At 33.4% G+C, this 18,184-nt stretch overlaps 1 protein-coding gene across 1 annotated transcript in view; it reads right to left on the bottom strand.

Moving 5' to 3' along the window:
- Window positions 1-721: 721 nt before the first annotated feature.
- SLC6A14 (solute carrier family 6 member 14) overlaps window positions 722-18,184 on the bottom strand; it is a 31,602-nt gene continuing 14,139 nt past the window's right edge. Inside the window, exons 8-14 of the mRNA XM_036226980.1 lie at window positions 15,675-15,903; window positions 14,143-14,268; window positions 11,704-11,822; window positions 11,071-11,170; window positions 10,729-10,838; window positions 1,762-1,929; window positions 722-944 (exon numbers count right to left, since the gene is read on the bottom strand). Coding sequence (XP_036082873.1) covers window positions 798-944; window positions 1,762-1,929; window positions 10,729-10,838; window positions 11,071-11,170; window positions 11,704-11,822; window positions 14,143-14,268; window positions 15,675-15,903 — 999 coding nt within the window. The 3' untranslated portion in view covers window positions 722-797. The remainder of the gene's footprint in view (window positions 945-1,761; window positions 1,930-10,728; window positions 10,839-11,070; window positions 11,171-11,703; window positions 11,823-14,142; window positions 14,269-15,674; window positions 15,904-18,184) is intronic.

The raw sequence follows: 18,184 nt of genomic DNA, 5'->3' as shown, positions 1-18,184 counted from the left end.
ACAGTAGAAATTAGATGGGTCATATTTTTCTTCCAAATAGAACCAAAGGAAGACATCATATGGGGAAAGACGTACTCAGAGATTCAGGGGGGATTCTATTTTCTAGATTTATCACTTACTGGCCATAAGATCTTTATTTTTCTGTGTTATTTCACTATATGTAAATAAAGAACATAACTATTAAGTTCACATAGAAAAACTGAGCCATAAATACATGAGGTTTTCAGACATATTTGGATCAAAAGTATTAAACTACAGTCCGTGCATTATACACATAGTCCATTTTTTCCATATATGTATGGCATTTCTAATTAAGTAAGGCCTTCAATTTTAACACTTTCTTTAAAATATACAGATTTATTTTCTCCAGTTTTATGGAAAAGGAAGATTATATACCAAGGAAATAGAAACAAGTTATACTTAAAAACTTTTAAAATAGAATAAAAACTTGTAAAATAGAAAATATAACTATTTTCTAAATAACCAGCTCAAAATAAAGCTTTTAATATATTAGAAAAACATTATAGTAATATGTATAAAAATATTATCATGAAATAAAGACAGCTATGTGTGTTATACAGATAGATAATCTAAAAAGAAATATAATAAGCCCATTGTTAAACATTACTAGATTCATATTTTTATATTACAATCCTGCTTACATGGGAAAATATTTTTTATACTATTATGACATAAAATATACATTTTTCTACTCAATTAACATACAAATAAATAAAAATTTTCCTCTATTCTAAAATGATAACATTACACGGGCATATATTTTTTAAAATTAGATCTCATTCTGGTTTTCCTCTGCCACTGATAGTAGGTATTTCATGGTCAGTCTCTTTTTTAAGATCTACCATGTCTTTATATCTCTCCCCACGATATTTTTCCAGGTATGGCCCCCAGTTAGAAGCTGGTCTGCAGCAGCTTACAATGCGCTAAAATGAAAAGGAAAAGAAAAAGGACTTGTCTTAGAACTCAAGAGATACAATCTAAACAAATAAATATAAAACTATATTTTCATCTTAGAATGTTAAATTTCTTTTTCATGGCCTTAGGGTGACAGCTAGGTGAGGATCTAAATCAATGTATACCTGAGAAGTTTCAAGAACCAAAGGAAGGGGAGATCCAGGGTCAAACGATTGATCTGAAATCATTCTTGGATTGGCTTGGAAATTTGATTTATATCTAATTCCTGAGCCTATCTTGTCATTGTCCTATGTCCTAGTGAGATGTCATAATTAACTCCATCCCCCTAGGCCTTCATGATAGGGGGATGATTCAATCTAGTTTGTGTCCAAGATCATTTACCAAGCTTTTTCCAGTCTAAACAAACCTTATTAGGACATATGTTATAACCATACTATGTTTTAAAAGTGAAGATTATAGGAGATAAAGCAAAAAGATCATTTGCTTCACATCATCTTCATGAACAACTTAGCACAAGTATAGATATCATAACCTTTATATGCTAAGCACTCTGATAGGGCCTGAGGTTACAGAAACAAGCAAGACGAGACACTTTCTTAAAGGAGCATACAGTCTAGTACAGGGAGATACACAAATATATGTATAGTATAGTACAATGTTATGCATATAGTAATAGATGTTTGTATCAGATATAGAAGTAGACTAAAAAAAGAGTTACCAATTTGATCTCATGGTCATATATTATCACCACATGGGTAAATTAATCTTTGGTTTGATCATAAGTACTTTATGTGAAATATAAATAATATTAATTTATGTGCTTACTTGAAAGATGTTTCCTTTTGCTTGAATTATTTTAATGACAGCCATAATTGGAATCCAAATAATGCAGAAAATAATCATACCCCAACCTAGAGCAACTGCCCAGTCTGGGTATGGAATTTTAGCATAATCAGGTCTATGAAATTTCACCAGTGACCAGACCAAAATTGCCTGTGAAAGTAAAATATGAAAAGACAGTGCTAAAGATTAGGCTTTATTGCACTAATAATTTCACTTACAGTAATTATTAGGAATTTGATCCCATTCCTTAGAAATAATTTATCAAAAGCAATTACAATAAAACTGTATTCAAGTAACTAAGATAATCAGATAACTAGCCAGAAGATAACAATACTAAACAAACCAATACAAAATAATTTATATTTAGCTTTGAAAGATTCTTTCAAAATTAGTACCTTCATATACTTATAAAAGATACAAATATTTTTCAAAATGTGTTTCAAAAAAATACTTTACCATGAAACATAGTAGATTGAAAATAAAATAATATTCGAAATGATCTGTTGCCAAACTTTAGCTTTCATTTACGACAGCATGATTTTATTCTATTTCATGAGCTAGCCAGAGTGTCAATTAATTCAATAAGAATGTTAAAGTCTACTTTAGTGAACATTCTTTGCTCCTTGCTTAGCAATTGTTTCTATTATTTCTCACTGCACAGAGCATCGCTTTCTCTGCACCCAAACACACACACATTCATATGTTACTAGTACATATTTACCAAAGAACGCTTTATTTCCAGCCTTTTATTGAGAAAAAAAAAACAAGTTCAACGTATGTTTGGGTAAAACAGTGACATATGAATCTTAACACTGAAAACATTTTAAGGCAAAGTTTTTATAAAAATACCTTTAAAAACCTACTATACATGTTGTAGCATTAAAACAAATTATGTGTATAGAAATCTACAAAGTAAATTAAATAAAATAATCAAAACCAAAACTCACCTAGTAGTTTCACTAAATTTAGCTTAAAATGTCTTTAGAATTTTAGAATCTTTATAAATGGGAAAATCCAAAATGGTAAAGTAGATAAATGCTGTGCTTGCCTCTCCCCATGACTACATTAAAACTATAACTAAATTATAGAATAATCAATCAGGGGAACTTGCTGAATAGGTGTTCTATAACTAAAGATGTAAAGACAAAGCCATGTCTAGACTAGTAGGAGGGGCGTAGACTCCAAACAGGTTGGCCCTACACTCAAGTGTGGCAGTCAAGAAGTGGGAGAACTATCTCAGCTGCAGAGCTTCTTCTGGAGGAGTGAGGGGTCCCAGCTCCACACCAGGTTCCCGAGCCCAAGGTTTCAGTGTCAGAGAGAAAAATCTCCACAACATCTGGCTATGAATAAAAGTGGGGAACTCAGTCCGAGTGAAACAGAAGGTGGCTGGAAACCTAGGCATCCTATTTAAAGGCCTGTGAACAGATTTCTTACTCCCAGGAACTCACCCTGGGCTCAGGTATAGGGACAGTAGCTCAGGGGATGCCAGAGACATACAAGGAGAGACTGAGTTGTGTGGCATCAGGGCAAGGGCTGGAAAGACAACCACCATCTTTCCTGGGTTAAACCCTCCCCGCACATGGCCAAATCTGAATTTGCATTGGCCTGGTGAATTCAGGTTGCTCTACCCAGGTGACTCCCTAGGACCCTGTTTGACCGAATTTGGGTGACACAAAAAGCACTTTATGCAGCAAGCAGCTGACCTTAGCTCATGTACCATGGGCATCAGGCAGGTGGTGGCCAGCCTGAGTATGCTCTGAGGTTTTTGCTGAGTGGTCACAGGCTCAGCATTGGTATCAAAAACAAATCTGCATTAACCTGGTGAATACCACTCATCCCACTCTGGTGACTCTCTGAGACCCTGTCTCATTCAAATCTCAGACCTTCCAAAGATCTTTTAGAGGCTGAGCCTTATAGGCAGGAAGGTGATGCTTGGACTTGGAGTGCCCTGGGTCATTTGTTGAGTTGCCACAGGCCAGGTACTAGTGTCAGCTGGTCTCTGTTCACATCATAGACTCTCCCACATGTTTCCAGGTTCAGCACAAGAAGCGACAAACTATGAATTGCTTTGTAGCTCCGACCGGATAGCCCTGGGCTAGTCAAAGGCAATGGCTTACCTTGCCTTGCATGGCAGCCCCACACAAGAGGTCCCAGAACAGAAATATGTGGAGGCTGGCTTCAGATCACAGCATAACACCACCTGATTAGCCCAACAAGTGGCACACCCAAAGAGTGGTCTTGGCAGGCATCAGAGACTACTGGGGTGAATCATGTTCCATGGGGTCAGGCACAGCATGGTAGCTTATGTACTTTGAGTGTGGCCAGTCTTCACGACTAGTCAGCCTGAAGTTCAATCCTATTCACGAACGCGACAATAATCAAGAATCAACTACAACAGGAGGGCACACATAACTGACACAAGGGACACACCTGTAGCACTTGATACAGGTAAATAGGGAAACTGAGCCACTGGGCCCCCCAGGGCACTCACTATATAAGCCCATCCTTCAAAGACTGGGAGACATAGCAGAACAAATACATAGATACAAACACAGAGAGGCAGTCGAAATAAAGAAACAAAAAAAACCATGTTCAAAGTGAAAGAAGAAAACTTCAGAAAAAATAAACCTAAACAAAATGGAAGAAAGCAACCTACCAGATACAGCATTTGAAACACTGGTTATAAGAATGCTCAAGGAACTTAGTAAGAACGTCAACAAAGTGATAGCAAGCATTAAAAAATAACATAGAAAGCATAAAAAAAAACCAGTCAGAAATGAAAAATACAATAACTGAAATCAAGGATATACTCTAAGGACTCAACAGCAGGTTAGATGGAGCAGAGGATCGAACCAGTGATTTGACAAACAAGGTAGCATGAAACACCCAATCAGAATAGCAAAAAGAAAAAAAAGAAGGATAGTTTAGGGATCCCAGGGGCAACATCAAATGTAACAACATTCGGATCACAGAAATACCAGAAAGAAAACAGAAAGAACAAGGGATTGAAAACTTATTTCAAAAAATAATTATAGAAAACTTTCCTAACTTTGCAAAGCAAATAGACATATGGGTCAAGGAAGTTTAGAAAGTCACAAACAAGATGAAACCTAAGAGGCCCACACCAAGAAACATCATAATTCAAATTCCAAAGGTTAAAGACAAAGACAGAATCCTTAAAGCAGCTGGTTACTTAAAAGGGAGCTCCCATAGAGTGTCAGCTGATTCCTCATCAGAAACTTTGCAAGTCAGAAGGGATGGCATAAAATACTCAAAGTGATGAAAAACAGGAACCTACAACAGAAATTACTCTCCCTAGCAAAGCTATCACTTAAAACTGAAGGAGAGATAATGAGCTTCCTAGACCAAAAAAAAAAAAAAAACCCAGAAACAAAAAAAAACCCAAAAAACAAAAATAAACAAACAAGAAATACAAAACCAAAATAGTTCATCACCACTAAACAAGTACAAATGTTAAAAGGACTTCTTTAAGAAGAGAAAAAAGGGGAAACAAACATAAATATAAATAACAAAAAGGCAATAACTATGTACCTATCAATAATTATTTTAATGAAAATAAAAAAAAATCCTCCAATCAAAAGGCAAAGGATAGCTTAACGGATAAGAAAACAAGACCCATATATATGCTATCTACAGGAGACCCACTTCAAATTGAAAGACATACAAACACTGAATGTAAAGGGATGGGAAAAGATACTTCATGCAAATGGAAATGAAAAAACGAGCTGGAGTATCAATACTTATATCAGATAAAATAGACTGTAAGACAAAGGCTATAATAAGATACAGTGAGGACATATCATAATGATAAAGGTATTAATTCAACAAGAGGATATGAACATTGTAAACATGTGTGCATCCAACATAGGTACACCTAAATATATAAAACATATACTGACCAACATAAGGGAGAGATTGACAGTAATACATTCATAGTAGGGAACTATAACACCCCATTGAACCCAAAGGGCAGCTCTTCTAGACAGAAAATCAACAAAGAAACAGCAGCCTTAAAAGATACACTAGACCAGATGGATTTAATTGATATCTTTAGAGCATTTCAACCTGAAGCAACAAGATATACATTCTTTTCATGTACACATGGAACATCTTCCAAGAAAGACCATATGTCAGGCCATAAAACAAGTCTAAATAAATATAAGAGAATGAAATCATATCAAGCATCTTCTCCAACAATAATGGCATGAAACTAGAAATCAGTTACAAGAAAAAAATGGGAAAACACAAAGCACATGGAGGCTAAGTAACATGTTATTAAACAATAAATGGGTTAATGATAAGATCAAGGAAGAAATCAAAAGGTACCTTGAGACAAATGAAAATGAAAACAGAGACACCAAAATCTATGGAACACAGCAAAATCAGTCCTAAGAGGAAATTCATAGCAATATGAGCCTACCTCAAGAAACAAACAAACAAAAAGTCTCAAATAAATAATCCTACCTTACACTTGCAGGGACTAGAAAAAGAATGGCAAACAAAGCCAAAAGAGAATAGAAAAAAAAGAATATAATAAAGATTGAAATGGAAATATATACAATAGAGTCTAAAACAACAATACAAAAGAACAATGAGACTGAGAGCTGGTCCTTTGAAAAGATAAACAAAATTGATAACCTTTAACCAGAGCCATCAAGAAAAAAGAGAGAGAAAAATAACAAAAGAAAGAAAATCAGAAGTGAAAGAGGAGAAATTATAAATGACACCACAGAAATACAAAGGATTATAGGAAAATACTATGAACAATTGTATGAAAACAAATTGGACAATCTGGAAGAAACGATAAATTTCTGGAAACATACAATCTTCCAAGACAGAGTCAAGAAGAATCAGAAAATCTGAGCTGACTGCGTACTACAAACAAATAAATTCAATAATGAAAACACTTCAAACGAAAAAACTCCTGGACTGGATAGCTTTGCAGATAAATTTTACTAAACATCCTCAGAAGAATTAATACATATCCTTCTCAAACTATTCCAAAAACATTCAAGAGGAGGGAAAGCCTCCAAGTTCATTTTACAAGGCCACTATTACCCTCATACCAAAAGTAGATAAAGACATTACAAAAAAAAATTATAGGCCAACATCACTGGTAAACATAGATGCAAAAATCCTCAAAAATACTAGCAAACTAAATTCAGCAATATGTTAAAAAGATCATATACCACTATCTAATGGGATTTATTCCTCGGGTGCAAGGTTGGTTCAATATCCATGAATCAATTCACTTGATACCACCACATACAAAAAATGATAGATTAAAATTCCTATCATCATATCAATAGATGCAGAAAAGGTGTTTGACAAAATTCAGCATCTACTTATGATAACTAAGCAAAGCAAAAACAGAGGGCATATACCTCAACATAATAAAGGCCAGATAAGATTAAACCACAGCTAACATCATACTCAATGGGGAAAAACTAAAAGTGTTTTTCTTAAGATCAGGAATAAGACAAGAATGTACACTTTCACCACTTTTATTCAACATAGTATTCAAGTCCTAGCCACAGCAATCAGTCAAGAAAAATAAGGCATTAAAACTAACATGGAGGAAGTAAAACTGTCATTGGTTGCAAATGACATGATACTATTTATAGGGAACCCTCAAGATTCCACCAAAAAATGTTAAAACTGATAAGTGAATTCAGTAAAGTAGCAGGATACAAAAATAATATTCAGAAATAGGTCACATTTTTATACACCAATGAAAAACTGTCAGAAAGAGAACTTTTTAAAATCCTATTTACGATTGCATTAAAAAATTGGAATAAATTTAATCAATAAGGTAAAAACTCATTTGTGGAAAATTATAAGACATTGAAGAAATAAACTGAGGAAGACACAAATGGAAACACATGGATAGGAAGAAATAACATCGTTAAAATATCCGTAGTATTCAAAAGTAATCTATAGAGTCAGTGCATTCTCTCTCAAAATATAAATGGCACTTTTCACAGAACTAGAGAAAATAATCCTAAAATTTATGCGGAAACAAAAAAGGACCCCAAATAGCCACAGCAATCTTTAGAAAGAAGAAAAAAGTTGGAAGTATCCTGGTACATGGTATAAAACTATACTACAAGGCTATAGTAATTAATACATCATGGTACTGGCATAGAAACAGATACATAGATCAATGGAATGGAACAGAAAGACCAGAAATAAATCCACATCTATATAGTCATTTAACCTATTACAAAGGAGGCATGAATATACAGTGGAGCAAATACAGTAATAAATGGTGTTGGGAAAAATAGACAGATACTCATAAAAAATGAAATTGGACCACTTTTTTACACCATATACAGAAATAAACTCGAAATGGATTAAAGACTTAAATGTAAGACCCAAAACCATAAAATTCCTAGAAGAAAACATAGGGAGTAAACTCTCTGACATTGCTGTTAAGAATACTTTTTCTGATATATCTCCCTGGACAGGAGAAACAAAATAAAAAATAAATGAATGGTACTACATAAAACTAAAGAGTTTTTGCATAGCAAAGAAAGCCATCGACAAAACAAAAAGACAATCTACTGAATAAAAGAAGTTGTTCGCCAATGATGCATTTGATAGGGGGTTAATATCCAAAATTTATGAAGAACTCATGCAAATAAATGCCAAAATAAAAACCTAACAATCCAATTAAAAAATTGGGAGAAGACCTGAATAGACATTTTTCCAAAAAAGACATATAGATAGGTGGCCAACAGACATACAAAAAGATGTTCAACATCACTAATCATTAGAAAAATGCAAATTAAAACCACGGTGAGATATCCCTTCACTATTGTTATAATTACTATCATCAATAATCAAGAAAGAACAAGTTTTGGCGAAGATGTGTAGAAAAGGAAACCCTTGTGCATTGTTTTTGGGATTGTAAATTGGTGCAGACATTATGGAGAACAGATTGGAGGTCCCTCAAAAATTGTAAATAGAACTAACATATGAACCAGCAATTCCATTTCTTGGTGTCTATCTGAAGAAAAGAAAAACACTAATTTAAAAAAATATATATGCACCCCTATGTTCACTGCAGAACTATTAACAATAGCCAAGATATAGAAACAACCAAAGTGCCTATCAATAGACAATTGGATAAAGAAGGGGTGGCACATATATACAATGGAATGTTACTTGAGCATAGTAAAGAATAAATTTATACCAATTGCAACAACATGGACGAACCTAGAGGATATTATGCTAAGTAAAATAAGTCAGAGATAGACTAATACAATATTATTTCACTTATATGTAGAATCTAAAAAATAATAGTAAACAAAACAAATGGTCTCAGATATAGAGCACAAACTGATGTTTGTCATATGGGAAGGGAGTTGTGGGACTGGCTGAAAAAAGTGAAGGGATTAAGAAGTATAAACTGGTAGTTACAAAATGGTCACAGGGATGTAAAGTACAGCTTAGGGAATATAGTCAATAATATTGTATAACCAATGTATAGTGCTAGGTGGGCACTAGACTAATTATAGAAATGACTACCTACTATACCATAAACCTGAAACTAATATAAAATAATATTGAACACAACTGTAACTGAAAAGTAAAAAGATTTTTTAAATAAATAAATAAATCACCTTTATAAAATAATCATGTTTAATTTTAGAATTAAATAGATTCGTCTCATTCATTTAATTTAATTACAGTAATTTAAATGTATTTCATAATTACCATAATTTTACATGACTGAAAGAGAATGAATGAGGTTTAATGAAGTCTAATATGCACGATTTTATACAAAATGGTTGATGATATACATCATTTAATATTTCATACCTTTGCATTTTAAAGTGAATTCAGTTGTCAAACCTATGAAATCAATGAAAATTAGCATGCTTAACAGTCTAGTTAGGTCTTCTAAATTTATACGAGGCTTATTTTATTATGGAGACTTATCAATACTTAAGCACTCTTAAAGTCATTTAGTAAGAATATGGGACATCCGAGTATTTCAATTCAGCACATCCAATCCTAAGCTGCTGACAACTTGAAACCAATATTATATTAAAAAAGTAAAATTTATCACCCTCTAAAAACAAACAAACATGTTACTACGGATGTGAAGCAAATTCTAGATCAAATTATTTAAAATGGCCTTCTCCAGGAAAACTTTTAAGGCATGAGGCAAAAAGAGCCAAATCACTTCCTCTATGAAGCTCTGCCACTGCCACATCCCCACTATTATCTCTAGTAGACAGTACTTCTTCATCCTATTAAAGTGTTTGTTTTGGCATTCAGCCATTTACTGCCCTAAACTGTTACTTAAAGATAGCATGTCTATACGTCATGTCTCTCCAATAAGACCTCTTTTGCTTTCCCTCAGCACCGAAATAGCACCAATTGTTGAATTTTAATTAACATAAACAAGTGCCTATATTGACACGGGTGACTTTCTTTTAATAATTTCATTTACTAAGTATCTCTCATAAAGAGAAAAAATATATATTAAAATCTGAATGTTAATTCTTAGCAATTAGTATATTTAGATCGAATTCCTTGAAGGCAGAAGATGGCTCTTACACATATTTTTTTTTATTTTTTGTACCTAGCAGACTGTAGATGGCTTAGCAAATTTTTTAGGAAATGAGCAAATAAATAATTACTTTTATTTTTCCTATTGGTAATTTTGAAATATGTAGGACTTTTAAGTCTATGGGAGCCGATTTATTTTCTCAAATGGTACACATTTAAAACTATGGCCTCAAAAATAATACTGCAAAGGCATTTTAATTTAGGCAACTCAGAGGCATCAGTCATAAAGCAGATGTTGAAAATTATTAATTTATGACATTAGCATATCGTCATCAATGTGAGTTGTTCTTCATCTTAGAAATATTTAAATATATATTGATATGAAATTCATAGCAAATTAATACTTACAATCAATAAGATAGGAGTAACGACAAACCAGCAAATCCTCCACCATAGCCAGAATATACATCTTTTTGCTCCAATCATCATTTCTATATCTTCAATGAATCTATTCCCTCCTGGAAATAAATCACATTCAGCTCTTGCTCATAATTTCCTCCATTAGTCATCATGGCCCCAAATTTTCTGTCTGAACATTTTCCTATACTTTGGCAATAAAATACACACTTACATTTTATTCATAAAATATTTTTCCCAGTTATACTTTATTATTATAGTACACATAACAAAAAAAAAATCAGACTAAATTCTTTAATAAAATGTGTAGATAATTCTGTAGTCACTATTTACCATAAATCCAGATGATTCCTATTATTTCTAGGATAGCTGTAATCAAAACACCCCATCCAGCACAGAAGTGGTCAATCAGATGAACCCAGTAAATTCCAGCCTACCAAAAAAAAAATCAATTACTTCTAAGTATAGTTTTAAATATTTTTATGATTCATGAAATATTCAAAATAAATATATTAATTTGGTTTTAACATAGGCTTCTTGGTTTTACCTCTGCCAAAAAATGTAAAAATGAATGTTTTCAAATATGAACACAAATGTGGATTTAAAATCTCAGAAATGATGCACCTTTTATTCTGTACTGAGTAACTTGGGAAAAAATAAGCATTTAGAAGAGTTGATTTTAGAAATGATATGCAGTGTCTGTATATTCATAGTAGCTGCTAAGAAATATAGTGTACATTTTAAGTCTATAACTTTATTATTATAGCCTCCTTCTCCTTTGCAAAATATACTTACTATCAAAATTGTGCTATAATGAGAAAAAATCTGGGCTGAAACTCAGAAAACCTTGATCCAAGTCAGACATAGACTTTTCATAAAACACCCTCTTAAATCTTGGTTTCTTCATTTGGATTATAAAGTATGTGCCAAGTAATATTTTGTCTATGAAAAAATACTGTAGTATACCTGAGTTACACAGACAAGACCAAGGAGAAACAAAACCAAGCAGCAACCCAAAGTTATGGGAATCCTCATTTTCTTCATCACTTTGGGAAATAAATCTTGAATCGTTGTTGTAATTGTTTCTTTGGAAGGAAAAAAATAAGGCACGTTATATGTGAACTTATTTGCCAATATGTTTAGTCAACAGAATTCAACTTCTATTAATGAAATTTATACATATGTCGAGAATATAGTCTGGGCCCTACTCCTTGCTTTTAAAAACCAATAGGGTCCTTTCTCTTGGCAATCATCCTTGTAGGTTCTGATAAAAATCGCATGCAATCTGATTTGTCATTTTTAGTCTGTTTTATAAGGTTTTTCATTGTAGCAACTATAAGGTAAGAGGTCCCTAAGGGCTAAAGTAGTTTGAAAAAATTATAGAAAAGGAGGAATTCTAGCACAACTTTTCAATAAGGTCAATATTCAAATAAGTGTCATGAAGACAGAAAAGCCTTCTGCGTTTAAGAAATAAATGTGTTTATGAAACAAGTTATTGGCTAAAAGTAGAAGGGTATATGAGTGTTAGGATTATGACATATGTTTGAAATTTTTGAAGGCTCTGAAAGTCAATTAGATTTATGAGTTTGACCTCAAAAGCAAAGGAAGTAAAAGAAAATAAATGAACGGGACTACATCAAACTAAAAAGCTTCTGCTCAGCAAAAGAAATTGTCAACAAGGTAAAGAGAGAACCATCCAAATGGAAGAATATATTTGCAAGCAATGCCTCCAATAAGGGCATAATATCCAAAATATACAAAGAACTCCTACAATTCAATAACAGCGAAATAACAAATGATTCAATTAAAATATGGGCAGAGGACCTGAACAAACACATCTCCCTAGAGGACATACAAATGGCCAGCAAATATATGAAAAGATGCTCAAAATCGCTAGCTATCGGGAAAATGCAAATCAAAACCACAGTGAGATACCATCTCACACCTTTTAGAATAGCTATAATCAACAAGACAAGTAGTAACAAATATTGAAGAGGATATGGAAAAAAAGGAACCCTCATACATTGTTGGTGGGACTGCAAATTTGTACAGCCACTATAAAAAACAGTATGGAGGTTCCTCAAAAAACTAAGAACTGATCTACCATATGATGCAGCAATCTCTCTACTGGATATTTATCCCAAAGACTTGAAAACCCATATCCAAAAAAAGATATTTGCACACCGATGTTCATAGCAGCATTATTCACAGTGGCCAGGACATGGAAGCAACTGAAGTGTCCTACGATAGATGATTGGCTAAAGAAGCTGTTGTACATATATACAATGGTATATTACTCAGCCATGAGAAGAGATGAAATACTGCCATTTGTGACAACCTGCATGGACCTTGAGATAATCATGCTACGTGAAATAAGCCAGACTGAAAAAGTTGAAAATCACATGATATCACTTCTATGTGGGATATAAACCTAAAAGCAACAAATGAGCAGGACAAACACTCATGGACATGGGATATAGGCTAGTGGTTACTAGTGGGGTGGGGGAGGAAAGGGGAGGTAGATGGGGTAAAGGGAAGCAAATATATTTAGCTGAAAAAAACTGGACTTTGGGTGGTAAACACACAAGTCAAATTATAATGTACATCTGAAAATTATATAATTGTATTAACCAATGTTACCCCAATAAACTTAATTAAAGTTTTATTAAAAAAGAAAGCCAATTAGAGGAGGCTGGAATTTATTCTGCAAACAGTTAAATATTGAAATGTTTTATGTAAAGAGAGTGATATAATAAGAACTTTTTGAATTTCTAAGCATGTACCTTAGGGAAAATTCTTCTGTATACATAGGACCATGTGCAGGAATAGCCCTGGCAGCAGTGTGTGTTAAGTTTTAAAAACCAGAAGTAATCCAAATGTCCATCATTATGGCAACAGATTGTGAATTAACTAGATCTATATGTCTATACGTCAAGATGGATTCATAATATATGTTAAAAAACTGTCAGAATAATGTGTATGCAATAAAACTACATATTTATGTGAACACTTAAAAATTTATGTTATCTATGGGTACACATAAAATGTATACAAACATGGACTGAATAACATACATTATCCATAGGGATGGTTGCTTCTAAGAAGGAAGAAACATGAATTGTATTAAGGAGAGAAATATAGAGGAATTCAAATTCACCTATAACAGTTTATTTTACTAAAAAATATCTGAAACAAATATGATAATATATTAACATTTGCTTCTTTTGGGTGTCTGGTACAAGAGTACTTTGTATTTTTTAAATTTTTGTTAAAAAGTATTTCCAGAAAGATTGTTCGGAGAGTAAATGTTAAGGGGGACAACCAGGGTAAGAAAAGGATTTTTTAAGTAGAAGAAACATGGGTACAATGTAAGAGGGATAGGTTAACACTGGGAGTATTACTTACCAATGGAAGCAAACTGAGAGTCGAGACCCAAAGTCAAAAGCATGAAGAAAAATAATATGGACCAAAACGGCCCACCTGGAAGCTGGGCTAGAGCTTCTGGATAAGCAATGAATGCTAAATCAAAACCTAAAAAAATATATATATATGGCATTTTAATTTAAATTCACTGCCAAGAAAATTCACGTATTTGAAAATTCACATTTTCAAAATAAGATATTAGAAAAATCATATTTTAATTTGGCACCCCAATCCATGATATACATTCTTTAGCAATTATTTCACTTTCGCTTTTAAAAATATTTGATTTGATTGTTCTACAATGAGATAATGTAAACATGTAACATAAATTACGCTACTGAGATCAGTTTTGGAAATGGTACATTTTTCACATAAGAAATCATAACTATTTCAATGATTTTGTTTCACTGGTTTCATTTTTTAAGAGTGATGAAGAATAACAACTGTCTTAAACTCCAGAAACTTAAATTATATCACCCTATCTTATCCTAGAAATTCTAAAGGGATTATTCTATCAAAAAAGATATGTGTATGAAACTAACCTTTTAGTCTTCAACCATCTCTCAAAATGCCTATCCAGAATCAGAATTGAATCTTATTTTCTATTTGAGGTATGCTACCTTTAGAGATGCTTTTTTAGAAAAGCATTTCTATATTATGTGATATTTAGTTTTAAGTACTTTAAGTTTCTCCAACTGCCCAGAGGACTGACCTAGGATTCAGGAGAATTCACTTCTAGCCTAGGCTCTGTCATTCATAATTATTTGATCTTCTGTAAGACATAACATTTCTGTGTATCCATCTGCTCCTCTGTAAATGAGAAGCTAAACACTAAATGATGTCCAAGGTTCCTTCTAATCTTAACATTCTAGTCTTGTTCATCAGTCTCTCCATCAAATGATACTAACCATAAATAAGAATTTAGTAAGGAATTCCTACTTAAAAGAATCCTAGAATTATTTTCCTAAGAATCTTTAGCTAGGTAATTAAGCTTCCCTAGCTAGTTCTTTAAAGTTAGGAAGTTCATCAAACAAATTACTTTCAAAGCAGGACACTCAGAGTCACTTGAGTTTATGTCTATATGATAATGATGTGTTTTAAAAAATCAAACTCAATAATGTAATTGTACATAGAGGAACATATATGTATATACATCATATATGTAGTCTCTTTTTTACATATGTGTGTGAATACACACGTATATATGTATATTTACATATATAGCTGCAAACACCAATATAATACATGTAATTGTGCAGTAAGAAGTTCATATTAAGGACAAAACAAAATTCAGAAAAAAATCTTAAATAATTGTTTCTTAATATAGTCTTGTTTTCTCAGATTATCTAAGAATTATTATATCATTAAAATAACCAAATTATATATAAGATGCAATGAGAAAGAAAATACAACACCCTAAATCTTGAATGCTTTAAGTAAATGCTGTAAAATATATTAGCGCTTCTCAAATGAGATACAGTGAATTAATCGAAGTTATAATAATCATTTGATACCTGATTTTACGACTTGAGAGACTTCCTTTCCAGATATGTGAGCCATGTGTCCCAATATAGAAAAAATAGCAAATCCAGCAAACACACTAGTAAGGCAGTTTGTCAAACAAACCACAATGGCATCTGAGAAGCAGTTGTTATTGAACTTATTGTAAGATGATAGGGCAACTAAGCCACCCCAAGCCACCGAAAGGGAGTAAAATATCTGAGTGGCAGCATCTTTCCAAACCTATAAGAGAAAATAATTTAGTATTTAAAAACATAAACTCTTATATTTTCATTTGCATATAATATTTCATATTACTACTGAATTAGTGTAAATAACAATGAAATAAACACCCAAGTGCCCACTACTCAGCTCAAGCAATAAAATGTTATCTGTCTGTTAAAGACCCCTGTATGCCCCTTCCTGATCATATCACCATTCCAACCTACAGTGGAAACTGCTGTCCAGACTTTTGTGTTTATTATTTTCTTATTTTTCTTACTACATAAATATGTAAACCTAACTATGACGATGGCATTTAAATTTGCGTGTCTTTGAGTTTATAGAAGAGTTTTCTTAATATGTGTAAACTTATATAATTTTCTTTTTTTCTTTCAATACTATATGAAAGTCAATCCTTATCAATTGGAACTATCTGAAAATACAATTTTGTAAGTGAAAATAAAAGAATATAAGCAAATTCATATGGTCCAGTTAAATATATGTAGTTTTGAACATTTTTTTTCACTACTGTATTGTCTCACTATGTATACCACACTTTATTCTTTATACTGTTGATGGACATTTAGGTGGTTGAGTATTTTGCTACTAGAAACAATGTAGCCATGTTTTCTCATACCTAGTTGTGGAACTGTGATGTCATAGAGCATATAAACTTTCTCTTCTATTATATGTTGACAAATTATTTTTCAAAGTGGTTATACCATTTTGCACTCCCACCAGCTGGGCATGAGAGTTTCCATTCTTCCACATCCTTGCTAACACTGGTCAGAATTTTTAATATGTTCTGATCTACTGGCTGAGAAATGAGAGTTGATTATACTAATGACTTACAAGGTTTAGCATGTATTTATGTGTTTATATTCCATAATTTTTTCCTGTTCATATCTTTTGCCATTTTTTTTTGTTTGGATTATTTGTCTTATTGGATCTCTAGGAATACTTTAAGCAATTTGGATTCTAATCATTTGTCTAATATATATCTATACAATATATATCTATATAATATGTATCTATATTATATATATAAATACTTCCTCCTAACTTGTGGCTTATTTTTTTCATCACTTAATATTGTGTCCTTAGATGAACCAAAGATCACAGTGTTGTTTTAATGTAGCTGAAGGTGTCCATCTTTGCTTTTATGTATCATCCTTGACTTTAAATAGGATTTTCTTAACCTGAGATCATAAAGATACTATGCTATATTTTCTTCTAAATGATTCAAAGTTTTGCAAACATCATTGTTTTCAATTCAATTGCAATTGATACTACCCATTTTATATGAGAAATCCCAAGTTCTGGTCAAGATGACAAAGTGGGTAAACGCTGTGCTTGCCTCCTCCGACAATCACATCAAAATTACAACTAAACTACAGAACAACCATCGTTGAGAATTATCTGAATCAATTTAACTGAACAGAAGTCCTATAACTAAGGATATATAGAAGAAGCTACGTCGAGACTGGCAGGAGGGGCAGAGATGCGAAATGGGCTGGCCCTACAACCTCGTGTGCTGGATAAAAATCACAACAGATCTCATAGCTGCAGAGGTACACCCTGAGGAGTGAGGTATCCCAATCCAACACCAGCCTCCCCAGACCAGGGTTCCAGTGCTAGGAGGAAAACTCTCCATAACTTTTGGATGTAAAAGCCAGTGGAGATTGTGGCTGAGTGAGAGAGAGGGCTGCTGGAGTACACAGGTATTCCTCTTAAAGGGCTTGGTAAGCATGCACTTGCTTACCAAGGAACTCACTTGCTCTGAGCTACAGTGTTGGGACAGCAGCAGAAAAGGTGCTTTGTACATATGGCGAGGAGCTGAATTGTCTGGCTTCAAGGTGAGGGCTAGAAGGGCACCTTTTCCCAAGATGGAGGTGCTGACTACTGTTTCTTTGTTGAGCCCTCTCCCCTTCCCAGCATGCAGATGCAGGCAGCAGCCATATCGGAGTCTTCATCAACCTGGCTAACTCTGCTTGTCTCACCCCAGTGATTACCTGAGACACCACCCCACCCAAACTTTGGGTCCAACCAAGTAAATTCCAGTGGCTAACCCATACAAACGGTCTGTAGTGGCTCATGCTGTGGACTGTCAAAAATCTCTCAAAGGTTCAGGGAAAAAAAGTGGTATCTGAACTTGGTGTGCCCTGGACCTCTTAATAAGCAGCCCAAAACCTGGCAGCAAGGACATCAGCCTCAGTTCACAGCGTAGCCTCTCCCAGGCACTTCCAAACTCAGCACAAGTGGCAGCTATCTTCAGATCACTTAGTCCATACCAAGTGGCCCG

This window comes from Rousettus aegyptiacus, unplaced genomic scaffold (assembly GCF_014176215.1).
Source record: "Rousettus aegyptiacus isolate mRouAeg1 unplaced genomic scaffold, mRouAeg1.p scaffold_m13_p_9, whole genome shotgun sequence".
Lineage (NCBI taxonomy): Eukaryota > Metazoa > Chordata > Mammalia > Chiroptera > Pteropodidae > Rousettus > Rousettus aegyptiacus.
Note: the sequence above shows the minus strand (reverse complement) of the source record. Positions and strands in the feature narration are given on the sequence as shown.